At 42.2% G+C, this 17,816-nt stretch overlaps 1 protein-coding gene across 5 annotated transcripts; it reads left to right on the top strand.

Moving 5' to 3' along the window:
• The first annotated feature begins 2,412 nt into the window (after positions 1-2,412).
• On the top strand, positions 2,413-17,530 carry LOC103792185 (uncharacterized). Of its 5 annotated transcripts, XM_078368102.1 has the most exons (8): positions 2,413-2,478; positions 3,563-3,753; positions 4,656-4,779; positions 5,616-5,882; positions 7,461-8,534; positions 10,291-10,397; positions 15,250-15,371; positions 15,472-17,530. In XM_078368102.1, exons 4-5 carry the CDS (start codon positions 5,788-5,790, stop codon positions 8,326-8,328), a joined length of 963 nt encoding a protein of 320 aa, XP_078224228.1. In that variant the 5' UTR covers positions 2,413-2,478; positions 3,563-3,753; positions 4,656-4,779; positions 5,616-5,787; the 3' UTR covers positions 8,329-8,534; positions 10,291-10,397; positions 15,250-15,371; positions 15,472-17,530. The 5 variants fall into 5 exon arrangements, with proteins under 5 accessions (XP_078224228.1, XP_078224229.1, XP_078224227.1 ...); XM_078368103.1 differs by lacking the exon at positions 5,616-5,882; XM_078368101.1 differs by lacking the exon at positions 15,250-15,371 and having other exon boundaries at positions 5,659-5,882.
• Positions 17,531-17,816: the final 286 nt, after the last annotated feature.

Here is a 17,816-nt window from a genome sequence, read left to right as displayed (position 1 = left end):
TTGTGTGGATTATTCGTGGTGTTATCTACAGAAGTTTTAAAGCTGTTTTCAGGAATGTCTGTTACCACTTTGGGTGCTCAAAAATGTAACCTGTTTCCATATACTAGTATAGTATATCAGGATCTACCTATACCTAAGAGTAAGGCCAAAAAACTTCAACTTTAGGAGAGTATGTGTGAAAAGCTGAAGCTCTCCATTTGGCTAGCCTTGTGAGTCAAGAAAGAAAATAAGAAGCACTAAAGACTATTGTGTTAAGGTTATAATTCCAAAAGTGCTTGAGATTAGGTTTTCTATATCAGATTAGTGGTTCTCTTTGGGAAAAATTTGGCAATGGCTGGGGACATTTTTTGTCATACCATTAGTGGGCAGCTGGGATGCTACTGGCATCTAGTGGGTAGAGGCCAGGGATGCTGCTAAGCATCATGTTTGCGGAGGACACCCCCACCCACCCCGCCCTACAACAAAGAATTATCTGGCCCAAAATCTTTAATGCTGAGGTTTCAAGACTCAATATATTTAAGGTAAATAGGAGAAAGAGATATGAAGTACTGGCAATAAGGAAAATTAGCTCTGCCTAGCTTTAAGAGAATCCTAAGTGTGTGCATATTTTGTGGTTTGTAAAACTATACAATGAAAAGAAGCCTTAGTGTTTGGTGTTCACAGCCACATATGTCAGAGTGTAGATAAACCATAAAACTATTGCTGATGTTTTCAACATCAGATCTGCCATCATGCCTATGCCAAATGTTTCAGCATACAAGTGTTATGGAAGTACAAATCTAGTTTTAGTCTTCCACAACTTGGTTCATTATAGCATCAAAGGCAAAACACTGGGGGCTATCTTTAGCAGAGGGGCTGTAACATCAAAGATTTAGCCTTGAGAACAACATGACCCTCAGTTCCTTGGACAGCCACTAGGCTGGAATTACCAGCACTCCAAGGAAACCACAAACCAGAATATTGTCAGTTTGCCAAGTAAAACCATTCCAGCTTAGCTTGTTTTTAACATACTGTTTTAATCCTATTTTTGGAAGGCAAATATGTAGGAGGAAATGTGATTCCCTAGATTAAATCGTTAAAAAGCAGGCCTTTAGAAGCACTAGCTTCCATCTGCAGTTCAATGGGACTTTATTCAGCAGGTTTAGAAAGGTTCAACTGGGTGCAGTGGCTCGTGCTTGTAATTCCAACACTTTGGTAGGATTGCTTAAGGCTATTCAAGAGCAGCCTGAGCTACAGCAAGACTGTCTCTACAAAAAAGTTCAGATTTTTTTTTTTTTTTAATTGGGAGACGGAGTTTCGCTCTTGTTACCCAGGCTGGAGTGCAATGGCGCGATCTCGGCTCACCGCAACCTCCGCCTCCTGGTTTCAGGCAATTCTCCCGCCTCAGCCTCCTGAGTAGCTGGGATTACAGGCACGCGCCACCGTGCCCAGCTGATCTTTTGTATTTTTAGTAGAGACGGGGTTTCACCATGTTGACCAGGATGGTCTCCATCTGTTGACTTCGTGATCCACCCGCCTCGGCCTCCCAAAGTCCCAGCTACTCAAAAAGATATGGTGGGAGGATCTGTTGAGCCTGCAATGAGCTATGATTGTGCTACTGTACCCCAGTGCCACTATGATTATGCCACTGGGCAACAGGTCTCAAAATAAGAAAAGTTCAGCCCATGTTAGAAAATCCGTTTAAATGTGTAATACACTAAAGAAATAACTGCTTGCTCTGTCGTATTTAGTTATTCATAGTCTAGAACTCTGGGCTTAGTGTTGCAATCCATTATTCTACAAATGGAGGCTCAAAGAGGCCACTTGGTTAGGTTTCCTGGGGCTTTGCCCATTTCTTCTCTCCCCTAGTTATGCCTTCAGGTGTGATCCTTGTATATTCTTAATTCATGCTCTGCCATAAGGTGGATTCAAACTTTGTGCCTCCACGTGTAATGTTTCATTTTAGGAATTATTTCTTTTATCTGCTTTATATCCAAACCATTATATTTACTGACCACGGTGTTTCGAGTTTGATTCTTTCATAAATAACTGAATAGCCACAGAGATTTTGCAGTATCGCGGTTATGTTTTGAAATTACTGCTTTTGGGTCTGGTGCTTTCGCTTTGAGAAAGCACACAAGATATAGTGTGTTGGCTTTCAGATCACTAATAATTAAGACCAGAGTTGTGTGTCGGTTTAAGGAATCCTGTACGGCCCATACAAGATATTTCACCAGCTGCACTAACTTTAAATTCCAAGATTCACGGGTGGTCCTGCCCTGGGTAAAACTCAGGAAGTAAAAGCGACCTTCGGGAGAGGTGAGATAATAAGTCACAGCGGGCGACCCAGGTGGAGGTGGCAACCCCTCTCTGGCAACCTCAAGCACAGCCAGGCCCCGCCCAGCTATTTCCGGGCCACGCCCCGGAAGTGCTGAGAGGGACTTCCGCCCCGCGGCGAGGCCTCGGAGCCGGTTGCTGCTCACTGGCGGGGAAACGCTGGTATGCATTTGGGTGTCGCTGGGGTGGGTGTTGCACCGCTGCAACCCCTCAGACCTCCTCTCCACTCCTCCCTGGGTGGAATGTGGGCAAGAACCCCAGGAGAGGCAACCCCTCCTGGGACGGTGGGGATTGTACCCAAATGCAGTCTTCCAGGAAAGGGTTTTCTCTCGAGATTTAGTGCTGCAGGGGCCCAGAGTTGGGGCTACTTCCAGTTACAACCCTGGTCTTTACTGGCGTCTTCAGAGAGCTTCACTGAGTATCAACCTCAAGTGTGCTTCTGGTACCATTTGGTATCACTGCCCACCAGATCTTCCGCTCTCTTTTTCAACCACAAGCGGGAGATTGCAAATAATTGGCAACAAAGTGTTCGGTGCTCTAAATTCAGGAGAGGCTTCTTCCACCACTCAACTGTGCCCGTGACATTTCCTTTTGTTTATTTTATTTTTTGAGAGGAGTTTCGCGCTCGTTGCCCAGTTTGGTAAGTGTAATGGCGCGATCTCAGTTCACTGTTCCAAACCTACGCCTTCTGGGTTCATGTGATTCTCCTGCTTCAGCTTCCTGAGCAGCTGGGATTACAGGCATGTGCCACCATGCCTGGCTAATTTTGTATTTTTACTAGAGATGGGGTTTCTCTATGTTGGTCAGGCCGGTCTCGAACTCCCGACCTCAGTTGTTCCACCCGCCTTGACTTCCTAAACTGTTGGGATTACAGGCGTGAGCCATTGCGCGCCTGGCCGACATTTCCTTTTGAATGCAGAATGTGTTTTCTCTCTGCTTCAGCTTGGCAATAAATGGCTACCCTTCCCTTTAGCAGTCACTTCCATCCACACCAGGGCCCCCTTACAGCACCTCAATGCCGTTCTCTCATGAACCCTTCCTCTCCTCCAAGCAGTGCTCAAAGGCAGTGGGGAAGATGACCACCGCAGACCTGCTGCCCTAGCATGTGATCTGAAAGCCCTTTGCAAATTAGCTCCTTATTTAATATTGCACTCCCCACCCCACCGCCCCCCAACCCTTAGTAGTTAGTGTAACAGCTATGGCAATCTTTGCTTTTTCTTTGAATAAAATAATGTTTCTTTTACAGAAGTGTTCCGGGAAACTCTTCAATTAGAGGAAAAGGTGCTTGACTGCATCTTTAGAGGAGTTGGTTTCGCTGGTACCAAGGATTCTGCTAATGCGAAAACTCCACAGTCCGGCATATTGTAAGCTGGGTCCAGCAGCCCAGTTGACAATGGCTGAGGCCAGTTCCCGATCATCCTGTCTGAGAAACACCAGGTCTGGGAGAGGGGAGCAGCACTGACCAAGGGGAGGGAGGATTTTCCTTGGCTAAGTGGCTAAGCTGGATGATTTCAAGGGATTGGGTGAATCCAGACAGCAGGTGGGGAGAGATAGTATTAAGTCACCTTCAAACTTTTAGTCTCTTAGGAATTCTTCTCTTTTTTACCCTGCTTTTTAACCATGTAAGTCAGACGCTGGACTACCTGTCATTTTGGCGACATCATTTTATCTTTATGTGCCTATATGTCGTCTGTAAATGGGTATAATTAAAGCACCTGTCTAGAGTTGTTATGCGGATTACATGAACAGTACCTGCTAGATAGGAAATGCTATCCAGGTATTCGTTGTAATTATTTCTTACTCTCCTTACTTCCCTGGAATTGGCCTGTTCTGCTGATTTATTCCTTTCTACAGTGATTGTTTCAAAAATTCATGTGTTTAATTTTTTCTGGCCCTAGCTCCTACAGACAGTAAGGAAGTAGGCAAGAAATGCCAGCTCTGGAAGCAGAGGGAGAATAAGATAGTTATTCTCCAGTGCCACCAGGAATATACCACTGAAATGTCAGTGACAGACTCTTCCCTCTCTAGGCAAGTTGTGCTAAACTTTGACATTGTGTGGTCTTCTGGGAAGTCTGGAACTAAGGGACCTGAGGAGACTTAAAACACCTGCTGCATAACAGGTTCAGGATAAGTGAGTTGTGAATGCTTAGCAGAGTCTGATTAAGTTCAGAGTGAGGCTGGAGTGGGAGAGAGTCCAGCTCAGATCTGTCATTTCCGCGTTTTTCGTTGTTCAGGAGCTTCATCTTGGCTGCCAGTTGTCAGAGATAAAAATTGTAAATATTTTTCCATTTTTTGTCTTTGACTTTGCTGAAAGTACTTTTGTTTGTTTTACCTCACAGGAGTTTTTATTCTATGTGGGTCAAGTTTATCAAACTTTTCATTAATGACCTCTGGATTTTGGCTCATAAGGAAGAAGGCCTTCTACTCTGAGGTTATAAAGGACTCACCTCATGTATTTCTCTGGTACGTTTATGGTTTCATTTATAACATTTAAAACTGATTTAAGGCCGGGCGCCATGGCCCACGCCTATAATCCCAGCACTTTGGGAGGCCGAGGCGGGTGGATCAAGAGATCGAGACCATCCTGGTCAACATGGTGAAACCCTGTCTCTACTAAAAATATAAAAATTAGCTGGGCATGGTGGTGCGCGCCTGTAGTCCCAGCTACTTGGGAGGCTGAGGCAGGAGAATTGCTTGAACCTGGGAGGCGGAGGTTGCGGTAAGCTGAGATCGCGCCATTGCACTCCAGTCTGGGTAACAACAGCGAAACTCCATCTCAAAAAAAAAAACGGATTTATTTGGAATATATTGTAGTTTATAGAGTAAGGTAGAAATCTAATTTACTGTCTTTCCAGATGATTATCCAGTTCTCATGCATTTGAAGAGTTCACTTATTTTTTTAACTTATTTGCTACCTTAATTAACATGCTAAATTTATGCCTGATTGTGTCTGTTTCTGGGCCTTTCATTCTGTACCATTTGTCTATCGTGAGCACCACACACTTTAAGTATTAAGTCTTTATAATATGTTTAAAGTTATTTAGGACAAGTGCCCTTCTTTCTTAGTTTCCCCAGGTAGTCCTGCGTGTTTAGTCTTCTAGGTGAACATTAAAATCTAAACAGTTGATATTTTCATGGAAATAGTGTTGAATTTACAAATTAATTTGGTGATTACTCTCTGAGTGCTAACCCCTGAGGAGCCATAAAGTGGCTTAATCTGGGAAGCAAGCCCTAGATTGAAATTTCATCCTGGCTGTTTTAACGGGTGTCTGACCTCAGAAAATTTATTTGCTTCTCAGTTTTTATATATACGAGAGGAGGACTTTAATGTCTGCCCTGTAGGATTAAGTGAGATTAAAAAGCATAAACCACCTTTTTGGGAGTAAGCAATCCTTTCTTCACACCTTCCATTCTGGTCAACTCACAAACCACTGAGAGGAAAGCCTCCAGGATCCTAGAGTGGATGATCAGATGCCCAGACACAGGATATGCAGAAGTCAAATCAACCTTTCTAGGCCAACAGCTGTCCTGTCACTTGGTCAGTTAGTCTCATCGCAGTTTTCCAGGTAAGTTCCTCTTGACTTTCTTCTAGGGTTTTGCGTATGCCCTGGGGTGAACACCCTCAGACGATGGGTAAAACTGTGTACTGTGCCGGGTCGCCTCAGGCCTACGTTTTCCCTCCATCCTTCCCTACCCCTCCCTTCTTCCACCCACTTTCACACTCCTCCCCTTTTCCCTTCCTCCCTTTTCCTCCCTCCCCATCAACCTCCCTCGTCCCCATTGACCTGCCTCTTCTTTCTCTTTCACTTCCATCTTCCATCCTTGCCTGGCCCTTCTGCACTAGCAGTGGACCCTCAGAAGCCCTGGGAGAGAAGATAGCTGGGGCAGGCTGGTGTCTTGAGACCTGTCCCTGGCTGTCTCTGAGGCTTAAGACTCCTAATGACAGGAGGGACTCCAACTTGCTTTTCTGACAGGGCTAAATTTCCAAGGGTGGGGTGCAGGAATAGAGGCCTTATTTTCTCTTGGTCCTGGATCCTCAGTTCTGCTTTGCATTGGTTTTTATTGTTGACGTTGTTGTTGTTAGTGTGTTTTGTAGAATGTCACTCAATTGGGATTTAACTGTTTTTGTTATTATTATACTGAGGCTATAGGTTCTGGGGAGGAAAACCACAAAGGTAAAATGCCGTTCTCGTCATATCAAAGGTGGATACCGTCACCTTATAACTGTCGAGACATAAAACAATTCGTAAGGTGAAAAAAGAGAGGGATAATTAGTGTAATTTGAGTTTGGAGCAAAAATCTTATCAAATTTGGACACACAGCTAGGTTTGTGCCCAAGAAAGTAGCAGCCATCCCTTTTCTTTGGAGAGGTGAGGGTTTATTCCGTCACAGTTCCAGCAGAGACAAAGCATCCCTGTTGCTGAGATAGTGTCCATCATAGCAGAAACAGCAGCATAGCCACGAGCAGAGCGTTTCTGGTCCCCTTGTCTCATCCCAGGTGTTCTGGACTCCTGTGGGAGGTAAAACATGCCTGTTAATGGTGTTATTGGCATCTTCCCAACCTTCTTAGCAGTGGAATTTGTTTCTGTTGCCGTCTCTTTTCCCCTACTCCTTCATCTGCTCTATCTGCAAATCTCTTCCATTTCTGTCTTGTTTTCCTATTTAATTAAATACGATTCGCCCTTAAAAGTAGGAAGTATATATTATTTTTATATTCATTTATAGTCCAGATTACGTGTTTTAGATGCCTTTATAGAGGATATTTTATTTATTTATTTATTTTTGGGGCGGAGGGGCATGCTCTTCTATTGCCCAGGCTAGAGTGCAGTGGCATGATCATAGCTCACTGCAGCCTCCGTGTCCCAGACTCAAGCAATCCTGCCTTTGCCTCCCAAGTAGCTGGGATGATAGGCGTGTGCCATGAAGATATATTTAAATAGCCATTGAGGCAGGTATTCATTCCAACAGTCCTTTGATGTTATTGAGACATGATACAGGCTGAATGAAAGCATTTTATCTGAGTGCCATATGACTGGTGTGTCCCGGGATTATTGAACGTGTTTGAGAGCTCGAGTCTGTATCATGTTATGTTGCTTTAGTAACAGGGAATAAAGCACATTTCAAAGGTCTGTTTATTATTTTAGGAATCGAGGCCAGAGGTGTGAACAAGGTGTCAACCATAACGCGCAGATTTTTCTAAGGATGGACCTGCAGCAGAAGGTCCCTGGCATATATAATGGGAATACTTTACAGACTCCTGGGTATGAAAAAGTCTCTAAGGGGAAGGACCAGTTAGAAAGGCACGAGGGTAGGCGCATGGAAGAAAGACGGTATAAATGCAGTGAATGTGGAAAGAAGTTTGCCCAGAGCTCGGGGCTTGTTCGACATCAGAGAATCCACACTGGAGAGAAACCCTACGAGTGCGATCACTGTGGAAAAGCCTTCAGCGTGCGCTCAACCCTCACTGTGCATGAAAGAATTCACACTGGTGAGAAGCCTTATTCCTGTAATGAGTGTAAGAAAGCCTTCAGTGTAAGGGCACACCTGATTATACATCAGAGAATCCACAATGGAGAGAAACCCTATGAATGTAATGAGTGTGGCAAAGCATTTAGTGTGAGCTCAGACCTTATTAAACATCAGAGAATCCATACTGGTGAGAAGCCGTATGAGTGTGACGAGTGTGGAAAAGCTTTCAGTGTGAGCTCAGCCCTCATCAAGCATCAGAGAATCCACACAGGAGAAAAGCCGTATGAGTGTAAGGAATGTGGAAAGGCCTTCTATGTGAACTCAGCACTTATTAACCACCAGAGGATTCACTCTGGAGAAAAGCCCTATGAGTGTGGAGAGTGTGGAAAAGCATTCAGCCAGATCTCAACCCTTATTCATCACCAGAGAATCCACACTGGAGAGAAACCCTATGAGTGCGAAGAGTGTGGGAAAGCTTTCCGTGGGAGTTCTAATCTTACAAAACACCAGAGAATACATGCCAAAGGGAAGTGTCATCAGTGATTTATGTGGGAAGTATATTCCAGAGGGCTTTTGTTACATCAGAAGACACCATCGAAAGAAGAGTATAGTAAAAGTTAATGCCTTAATTGACACTTCACCCTTGAAATACTGAAGTGAGAAATCACTGAAAAGCAGCTCCATCAGCATTGTGGCCCAGGCTCTGAAATCACGTCTACTTCTGAGAATGTAATTTTACGACTCATAAGGTAAAGCCATTTAAAAACCATATAGTATTAATGTAGTTTGTGTTGACTTAGAGCAAACCAACAATTCAAACATTTTTCTCTTGTGAGGAAGCCTTTTGTTGTTGTTCTGTTGCTATTGATGTTATGGATAAAACATTAAACTCTGGAATTGGAAGCAATGTTGGTTGGTGAAAGAGGAAGGACATAGTTGAATTTGGAAAATAACCCGTTGATCTTGCCTTGCCTTTGATGTACCACTCTGCTCTTAGGATGATTGGATGTGTTTGTGACCTCCTGGCAGAAGATAGAGTATCTCTTCAGGTTGGAATTCCTATAGATAATTTTTTAAGGTGATTCTTACATAGTCAGAAAGCATCAAACCTTTTGACTTACTGACTCAATAAGCCTTTGAATTTGACTGAGGTTCCTCAACCAATGCAAACAAGAACTTTCCAGGGAGATTGAAGTGTTTCTGACCCTTGTTCATAGCTGATCATAGCTCACTGCTGTGTGTGGTGTCATGTATGCAAAGGCTCTGAGGTATAAGAATGGGACACCTGGGGAATTGTCGAAGTCGGTGTTGGTATTAGGAGACTATGTGAAGCTTGATACCTGATGCAACCAGGAGAGCTCAGATTTGATAGGTGTGTTTGATTCTGAAAATACTTTTGCTGTGTGTGGGAATCCTACTACAGCTGTCCACCAGACCATAATCTGACTTCTTAATCCTAATCCCCAAAGCCTATATTTGCACATTACTTTTGTTACTATTTTTTTTCCTTTTGAAGCAGGGTCTTGCTCGATTGCCCAGGCTGGAGTACAGTAGTGTGATCCCACCTCACTGCCACCTCAGCTTCCTGGGCTCAAGTGATCCTCTCATCTCAGCCTCCCAAATAGCTAGTTCTACAGGTGTGCACCACCATGTCTGCTAATTTTTTAGTTTTTGTAGAGACAAAGTCTTACTATGTTACCCAGGCTGGTCCTCACCTCCCCTGCTCAAGTGATCCTCCCATCTTATGCTCCCTAAGTGCAGGAATTACAGGCATGAGCCACCAGATTAGGCTACTTTTCTGTTTTAACAGTAATTTCTCCCTCCTTAGTAATAGTCCTGAAATTTTTTATTCCTAAAATTTAATTGATGTGAGGTTCAAGATGAATATGCCAAATCAGAGGAAATTGCAGATTGCTTTGATGGTTCACGTTTGGAATAAATTGTGGAGAACACTATCTGGGAAGGTGAAATGGTGTTCACTTCTCAGAAAGAGACTCTGTGTTGCAAAGGGATGCCCAGTTTCCACGAATTACCCTAATCAGCACTTCAGGCAGGTCAGCTGTAAAACACACTGGACTTGATGAAGCTCTGAGCCAACTTGTGGCCAGTAGGCACTAAGGTCAGAGATGCATGTGAAAAAGCACATGATGAAACCTCTGACATTGGAGTAGTGCCTACCGCCCTGCACAAGGCCTGGATGTGGGGATTGAAGGAAAGATCGTGGTTCTGGAGCTCAGGTTGAGGAAATGGACCTCAGTCAGGGTATGCGGCACATGAGAGAAGGTAAAACACATACTGTACTTGTAGCAGAAGTGAAGGGCTTCAGGAAGTTCTCTTTGTTGTGCTAAGTTCATGTGTGAATTCCTTTGCCTGCTTCTTCCTGTCTTTGGCGATTGAAGGAGACTGGTTTTTCCTTGATGTGATCTGTAACCCATTTCTGTGCTGTTAACTTTCATGTTTTCACTGTTTACCTTTCTAACCCCGGCTGTCTTGGTTTGTTTCTAGAATGGAGGTTTACAGACAGTCATCTGGCTGGAGGACACCCTTTGGAATCAGCACTGAAATGAATGCCATATCCCACTCCAAACCAGCACGACTATAAATACTAAGCAGTGAGTGTTATTCTGAAGACTTTGAAGGAGAAGCTATTTCTGAAAATAAATGCATTTTGTTGAGGAATTTAACCATTAAGGGATCAGGATATGTGTACTGTGGTTATTTCTTTCGAGCTCAAAGTAAGGTGCTAGTGATTATTTGTTTTAGGTTGCGTGTTGTGCCAGGTGCTAGGAATACAAAAATCAGTGAAAAAAGCACCCTAATTTCAGGGGACTTGCAGTCTATTTGGTGACAGGGAGAAGGGAGTAGATAGAAAACAACAAATACTGTAATAAAACCACTGAATTTGTAGAGTACTTTGCACCAAAGAAGATTTAACAGACACTTACAAATACAATTGAAAAGGTTTTGGAGGAGGACGAAAGCTTGGAGGAAAAAATGAGTTCTTGAGCCGCGTAATGAAGGAGGAGGAGAGAAGGCACAGCGGAAATAGCATATGGAAAAGCATCGTGCCTCTGCGGGGAAAGAAGGAAGTTTTCAAGGACATTGATTATGTTTCAAGGATCATAGAATGCGCATATGAAAGTAGTGTATTATAACTAGACCATGATATTCTTTGTTTGTTCACCTAAAAAGCGTGAAACATACTCTCTAGGCCAGTGTTTTTGTGCAGTAAGAAACGGATTTTATGTTGTGAACTCAGTGTACCATTTTTGGGAGAAGCCATCCTTCTTGGGCCTTGCACTCCTCCATGCCTTGCTGAGTGTGCCAGCATTGCAAGGGCATGGCAGCTCTTTTACTCAGGCCACTTTTTATTGTGATTCAGCTAGTAACCTTGAAAGATGAGGTGACATCTCTTGGAACAAGAGTAGGTTAGCTTGCTTACCTACTTAATTCTTATTACAGAACACTGTTTGATATTCTTTTGGAAAGTTCCTCTTCAATTCTTGTACATGTTTATAGGGATTATTTATATATCCTGGATATGAGCTCTTTTCATAGAAGATGCAAATATTATCTCCATCTCTATAGCTTGCCTTTTATTCTCTTAATGGTGTCTTTTGATGAATATAAGTTTTTAGTTCTAATATAGTCCAGTTTATCAGTCTTTTTCTTTCTCACGTGTCTTGTTTTGTGTCTTTTGAAGAATTCTTTTTCTGCCTTAAGATCATGAAGGTAATCGCTACCATTTTAAAAACTTTTCTAATTTGCTTTCTCATTTATATCTGTAATCCATTTGAAATTTATTATTCTGCCTGAGTGAGGTAAAGTCTAATTTCATTCTTTTCCCATATAGATATTCTTTGCATCCTTATCTCTTACAGAAATGCCTATCATTTACCACTGTTCTTAATTAACGCCAACTTGTCATTAATTAATTTTCCAAAAATGCGTGGATCTGTTTCTGGTTTCCTGTTATGTTCTGTTGCTTTATTTGGCTACCCCTGCATCAATACCAGATTTTCCTAATGAGTATAGCTTTACATTGTTCCGGTATCCAGTAGAGCAAAACATCCCTCCTGCAGAGTCAGACTCCAGGCCAGGTTTCTACATGTCACTTTTCAGGCCCAGCCATAGGGAGTTACGAAGGCCTTATGCCTCCTGCTCATGCCAGATGTGGGGCACAGCCAACGCACTGCGTGGATTCAACCAACTGTGTATTGTCCGTATTCAAAAATAAATAAATAAGTTATCTGGATCCTGATCTTTAGAACCTGCCTTGCCTGAAAATTTAACATTTCCACACTACCTATGAGTGAGCCAGCCAGCACTAGCTGAGAAGAGTTTCACATTTTCTTGACCCTGTTACACCTGCATAAAAACAAGACTTTAGAACAAACAGGTCTTACTTGGTGGTTGCACAGTTCAGTAAAACATTTTAGGTTGAGCTCCATTGATATCTGGTTTCTAAAATAATAAAACATTTTTTAAATACACTATAACAACTGTGTATACAGTGTTTACATTATATTAGGTATGATCAGTAACCTTGAGATGATTGTAAAGTATGTAGGAGGATGTGTGTAGGTATCAGCAAATACTATGCCATTTTATGTGAAGGACTTACGCATGCTGAGGTGTCCTGGAACCAGTCCCCAGCAGATACCCAGGAAAGACCATATACAGCCAGTTCTCATTACTTAGTTGGATCCTATGTTTGCCACAAACACCGGATTAATAAGTACTAAACCGTTGTTTCTAGAGGAAATGCGGGGTTACATTTCTGTGAGCCTTTAGTCACAACATTTTCATGAGTTCATATGTCATTTGCATTGTAACCATTTGTTTGCCAGCATTAAAACAAACCAGTCTATCTCATCAGGGTTTGAAAGCAGATCTTTGTGTATACCATGTAACTCTTTTGTGGCTGGCTTATTTCTTTCAACATTGTGACATGTATCCATGTTATCGAATATAGTTATAGTTCATTTGCCCCTGAAATTTCTAACTTAGTGAAGCATTTCTACATGAGGCTAAGAGAGTATGTTCAGGGATTTGCTTTATATAACCTTGCTTTTCATAATCAAAAGGGTTAGACTTAAAGAATCTGAATGGAAAGTTAAATGATCATCAACTAGTGTCTCAGATTTCACACACGTTAAGCAAGTATTCACTTAAGATTCATGATTGAATTCTGTGAAAAGCATCTGTGATCACATTTTTTTTTTTTTTTTTGAGACGGAGTTTCGTTCTTGTTACCCAGGCTGGAGTGCAATGGCGCAATCTCGGCTCACCGCAACCTCCGTCTCCGGGGTTCAAGTAATTCTCCTGCCTCAGCCTCCTGAGTAGCTGGGACTACAGGCGTTTGCCACCATGCCCAGCTAATTTTTGTATTTTTAGTAGAGACGGGGTTTCACCATGTTGACCAGGATGGTCTCGATCTCTTGACATCGTGATCCACCCGCCTCAGCCTCCCAAAGTGCTGGGATTACAGGCATGAGCCACCGTGCCCAGCCTGATCACATATTCTTTATAGCTACTCAGATTCTTTTTGTGATGATTCAGGGGATGGATGCATGAATGGATAGCTAAACTTTACTCTTACCCAGATATAAAGCCAACCCACTTCAGCATGAGCATGAGTAGTAGAGGAATTTCTAAGTAAACATAATTTATTCCTCAGGAAAAACTTTGGATCTTCTACATCACAGTTTGGGTGCTTAGTTGGGATTCCAAACTTCTTTTTCAAAAAGTTGGAAAGCTTCAGCCTGGAAGATCTTTAGAACAAGTCGCACTTGGTGGCTGCACAGTTCACTACAACATTTTAGGTTGTGCTCTGTTGCCGTCTGATTTCTAAACAAACGTATTTCCTTTACTATAACTACTTCCAATCTTTCCCTCTTTGACCTCCCATAGCACACTGTTTCTTTCTTAGAGGATTTATCTTCTGTTTTGGTTTGTTGGTTTGTTTGTTTTGAGCCAGTGTTTCACTCTGTCGCTCAGCCTGGGATATAGTAGCACGATGTCGACTCAAGGCAACTTCCAATTCCGAGGTTTAAGCAATTCTCATGCCTCAGCCTCCTGAATAGCTTGGACTACAGGCATGCACCACCATGCCCAGCTAATTTTTGTACTTTTAATAGAGATGGCATTTCACCATGTTGCCCAGGCTAGTCTCGAACTCCTGAGCTCAGGTGATCTGCCCGCCATGGCCTGCCAAAGTACTAGGATTACAGGCTTGAGCCACTGCGCCTGGCTCTGTTTTACTTCGTATCTGTCTCTAGTCCTGCTCCTTTGTGAGTTTTGACTACAGGATTCTTCTTTATGGATTCTTTGCAGCCCTGCGTATGGTGACATAGCTTGAGATTGCACAAGTCATCTTGGACTAATTATGATCAATTAATTTTTTATTATGTAACCAACAACATCCCATATCTCAGTGGCTTGCAATAACATAGTTTTATTCTTATCACACATCAGTTATGGGTCATTTGCTGGTGTGCAATACATTCTCTATATTCTAGGATCCAGGCTAGAGGAGAGTACTACCTTGAATGTGCTGCTCTTAGGGCAGTAGAAAAGAACAACCACATAATTCTACAATTAGGTGACGGATTTAAATTACCTACTCCAGAGGAGCATATGTCACTTCCACTTCATTAGCTAAAACAAGTAAAATTACCAAGCCTAGTATCTATGGGATGGGAAAACAATCCTTACAAAGAAGGCACTGTGTAATTCAGAACAGTAACAGAGTCTATTATTGAAATAGTGTATATACTCTGAAAGCCAGTATTTATGGAATGCTTTCTATACCAGGGCTTTTCTTGAATGTCTCATATGTATATTTTTCTCAGTGAACAACGTTATGAGACAGGTACTTCTGTATTCTCATTGTACAGCTGAAGAAGTTGAGGAACACACATTGAATAACTTGTCCAAGATCAGGCAGTTAGGAAATGGTAGAGCCAGGAATTGAAACCAGAAGTCTGACTTCACAGCCTTCTCTCTTAACCACAGTGCTGTATTATGAGAGTTTTCATCTGAAGGTTTATGTTCATGTACCATGCTGGGCTTTAAACAGTTATGAAATGCGCTAGTAAAAACCCTAAAAGTGAGGTTCAGGAGCCCTTGGTCTCATCCTGTCTTTACCTCTGAGTAGCCATATTACCTAGACTCACGCCCCCTACCTGGGCCTCAGTTTCTATATCCTTACAAATAAGGCAAACAGACCAGATATTCTGATACCCCTTCAGCTTTGAATTTTTTATTGTTTCTCCAAGTGCATAGTAAAATCTTTGTTGACGTTGATGTGATGACCTCTTTCATCTTCTGCTATGTTATTATTTTCATAGTAGATCTTGTAGCAGTGTTGAATCACCCCAATCCTCTTCCTTCTATTTTACTTCTCCTAATGAACTACTATTACTACTACTTTCTACCATTTATTGAGACCTACTGTTTCAGAACAGGAAAATAAACCCAAAGAAAACTGAACGAAGAAAGTACTAAAAGAAAGAGCAGAAATTAATGAAAAAGCAAACATATATCCTTACTTAGAGCCTTCATATATACAGAGTGTGTTTTAGGTAGGTTCTCTCTGTAGGCTGCTCATCTATGTTACATTACAATTCCCCTTTCTTTCTCCAGGGAAAAGGTGCTAATTGCATAATCAACTTGTTCTTTCAGATAGCGACTCCTGGCCCTAAACAAGGAGTCTGTTTCAAAGCAGAGTTTTCCAGAGGAAGTCCAGCACAGCGATGGCCAGGGGACTAATAGAGACATTTATCAGGGACCCGACACTGAACAAGTTCATGGGCTTGTGAAGAGTTTACCCAAGTGAGGGCACATCCCCTTGGAAAAAGCACAACAGACATTGCTTGAAGCTGAGGAGAGCATCACTGATAAAGGGACCTGAGACACCTGGGAGAATTTGCTCTGAGAGGGAAACCGTCCATTCAGTTTGCACATGATGTTCAACTTCAGCAACTGTAAGAAAAGAAGCAGCTTCTCAATGTAAAGTTAGTGGAAAAGTCATTGTCATGAAAATATCCCTCCCTATTTAAAAAAGCCTTAACACACCAGCAGCCCTGACTTAAACACCAGCATGTCCCAACTGGACTGTGTATCCTCAACATGGAAAGACCTTCAGTGTAAACCCGAGTCCCATGAAACAATGGATAAGCCATCCTGGAGAGGACTTGCATGAGGGTAAAGACTGTGGCAGAATCTTCAGATACTGTATCTTGTCAGACATCAGAGAAGTCTCGTGGATATCTTCAGTGTGGAAGGCCTTCTGTGTGAGCTCAGTATTACTGAACATAAGTAAATTCATTTGGGACAAGAGTCTTATCTATATTTGTGGGTGTAGCAAAGTCTCAAAGTGCTGTGACAGCCTTATTAAACATCAGAGAATCTGTACTGGAGAAAAATCCTATAGGTCTGAAGAAGATAATAAAAGGTTCATTGTGGTTCAGCTCTGGTCACCCACCGGAGAATCGGCACCGGAGAGCAGCACCATTATGAATGTAGTGTGTGAGGGAAGGCCTTTATTTGGAAGGTAGCACTTTTCAATCATCAGAGCACCCATGCTGGAGAGAAAATTTAAAAATGTAAAAGTGTAGGAAGGCCTTCACCAAAAGCTCAGTCTTATGCATCAGAAAAGCCATACTGGAACAAAACTGTATACGTAGGACCACCATAGTGTTAGCTCATTACCTAAAGGGCATCAGGATTCCCATATGGGGAAAAGCTCTTTGTAAATTATGTGACAAAACCTTCAGTCAAAGTTCAGATCTTATCCAGCATCAGAGTCCTCACTAGATAGAAGCCTTATGACTTGGACAAAGGTAAGAAACATTTTGATAAACCCATCCTTTACTAAGCAACAGAGGATACACAACAAAAATGAACCTCAATAATCAAATATGTGGTAGAAAGATAGTAGAGGAATTTTTCAACATCACTTGTCATGATTAGATAGGAGTGGTAACAATGAAAATTAAAAAAAAAAAAAAAAAAAAGACCAAATGCATATAATCACTTTAACTGGCATTATTTTATGGAATTAAAGACAAATATTATTAGAAAAAGATTGTCATGTCACTTCATGGGCAAAGTTGAGGAATTAAACTTCTGTGACCAGTCTCTATGGATATGTTTTTGAGACGGAGTTTCGCTCTTGTTGCCCAGGCTGGAGTGCAATGGCGCGATCTCGGCTCACCGCAACTTCCGCCTCCTGGGTTCAGGCAATTCTCCTGCCTCAGCCTCCTGAGTAGCTGGGATTACAGGCACGCACCACCATGCGCAGCTAATTTTTGTATTTTTAGTAGAGACAGGGTTTCACCATGTTGACCAGGATGGTCTCGATCTCTTGACCTTGTGATCCACCCGCCTCGGCCTCCCAAAGCACTGGGATTACAGGTGTGAGCCACACCATGCCTGGCCCTCTATGGATATTTAACTGTCTTTGATATTGTTAGCTTTTTATTTTCTGTAGTAAAGATAGAGAGTAAAGGTAAGTCTTTGTAACTAATCACATAACTGTAACCTAGATAATCCAATCATTATTGACTATATTGTTGTTTGTTTGGAAGTCTTAATGCTCATTAAAATTTCTCTAATAATGATTTTGACATTTATTCCTGAGACCCAATAAGTGTATCACTTCTTCCAGACTTACTCCCTTTTATTTTGTATGATGTTAGTCTCAGAAATGATGCAAATAAATGTGTGTTTTGGCAAATCATTTCCCAAAGTTTCCTATTCCTTTGTTTAAAAAAAAGATGTAGAAATGTGAATAGTGTATGTGAACCTGCAATATGCTGAGAAACAGACCTTGTTGCCCTCGTTTATGTTTGTGTCTCTAATATACAAAATAATGACTGATACAGAAAAAGCCCTCAAAACATGATTGTTGAATGACTGCTGCAAGGGTTCTGTTTGTGGGTTGGCTCAGTCCAGCCTACAGAGGGGCCTCTAATTCAGTTTGCCGTAGGATTGTACGCTGTTCCCAGACCTGCCCAGTGAGTGAG

This window comes from Callithrix jacchus, chromosome 4, assembly GCF_049354715.1.
Source record: "Callithrix jacchus isolate 240 chromosome 4, calJac240_pri, whole genome shotgun sequence".
NCBI classification, from domain to species: Eukaryota; Metazoa; Chordata; class Mammalia; order Primates; family Cebidae; genus Callithrix; species Callithrix jacchus.
The sequence above is the reverse complement of the archived record's forward strand: the minus strand, read 5'-3'. Positions and strand labels throughout refer to the sequence as shown.

Bases quoted from the DNA above. Each gene is read 5' to 3' on its own strand.
- LOC103792185 (XM_078368101.1), top strand. From the start codon at position 5,788: ATGCCCAGACACAGGATATGCAGAAGTCAAATCAACCTTTCTAGGCCA. The intron at 5,883-7,460 runs GTAAGTTCCTCT...TTATTATTTTAG, and splicing joins GTCTCATCGCAGTTTTCCAG to GAATCGAGGCCAGAGGTGTG.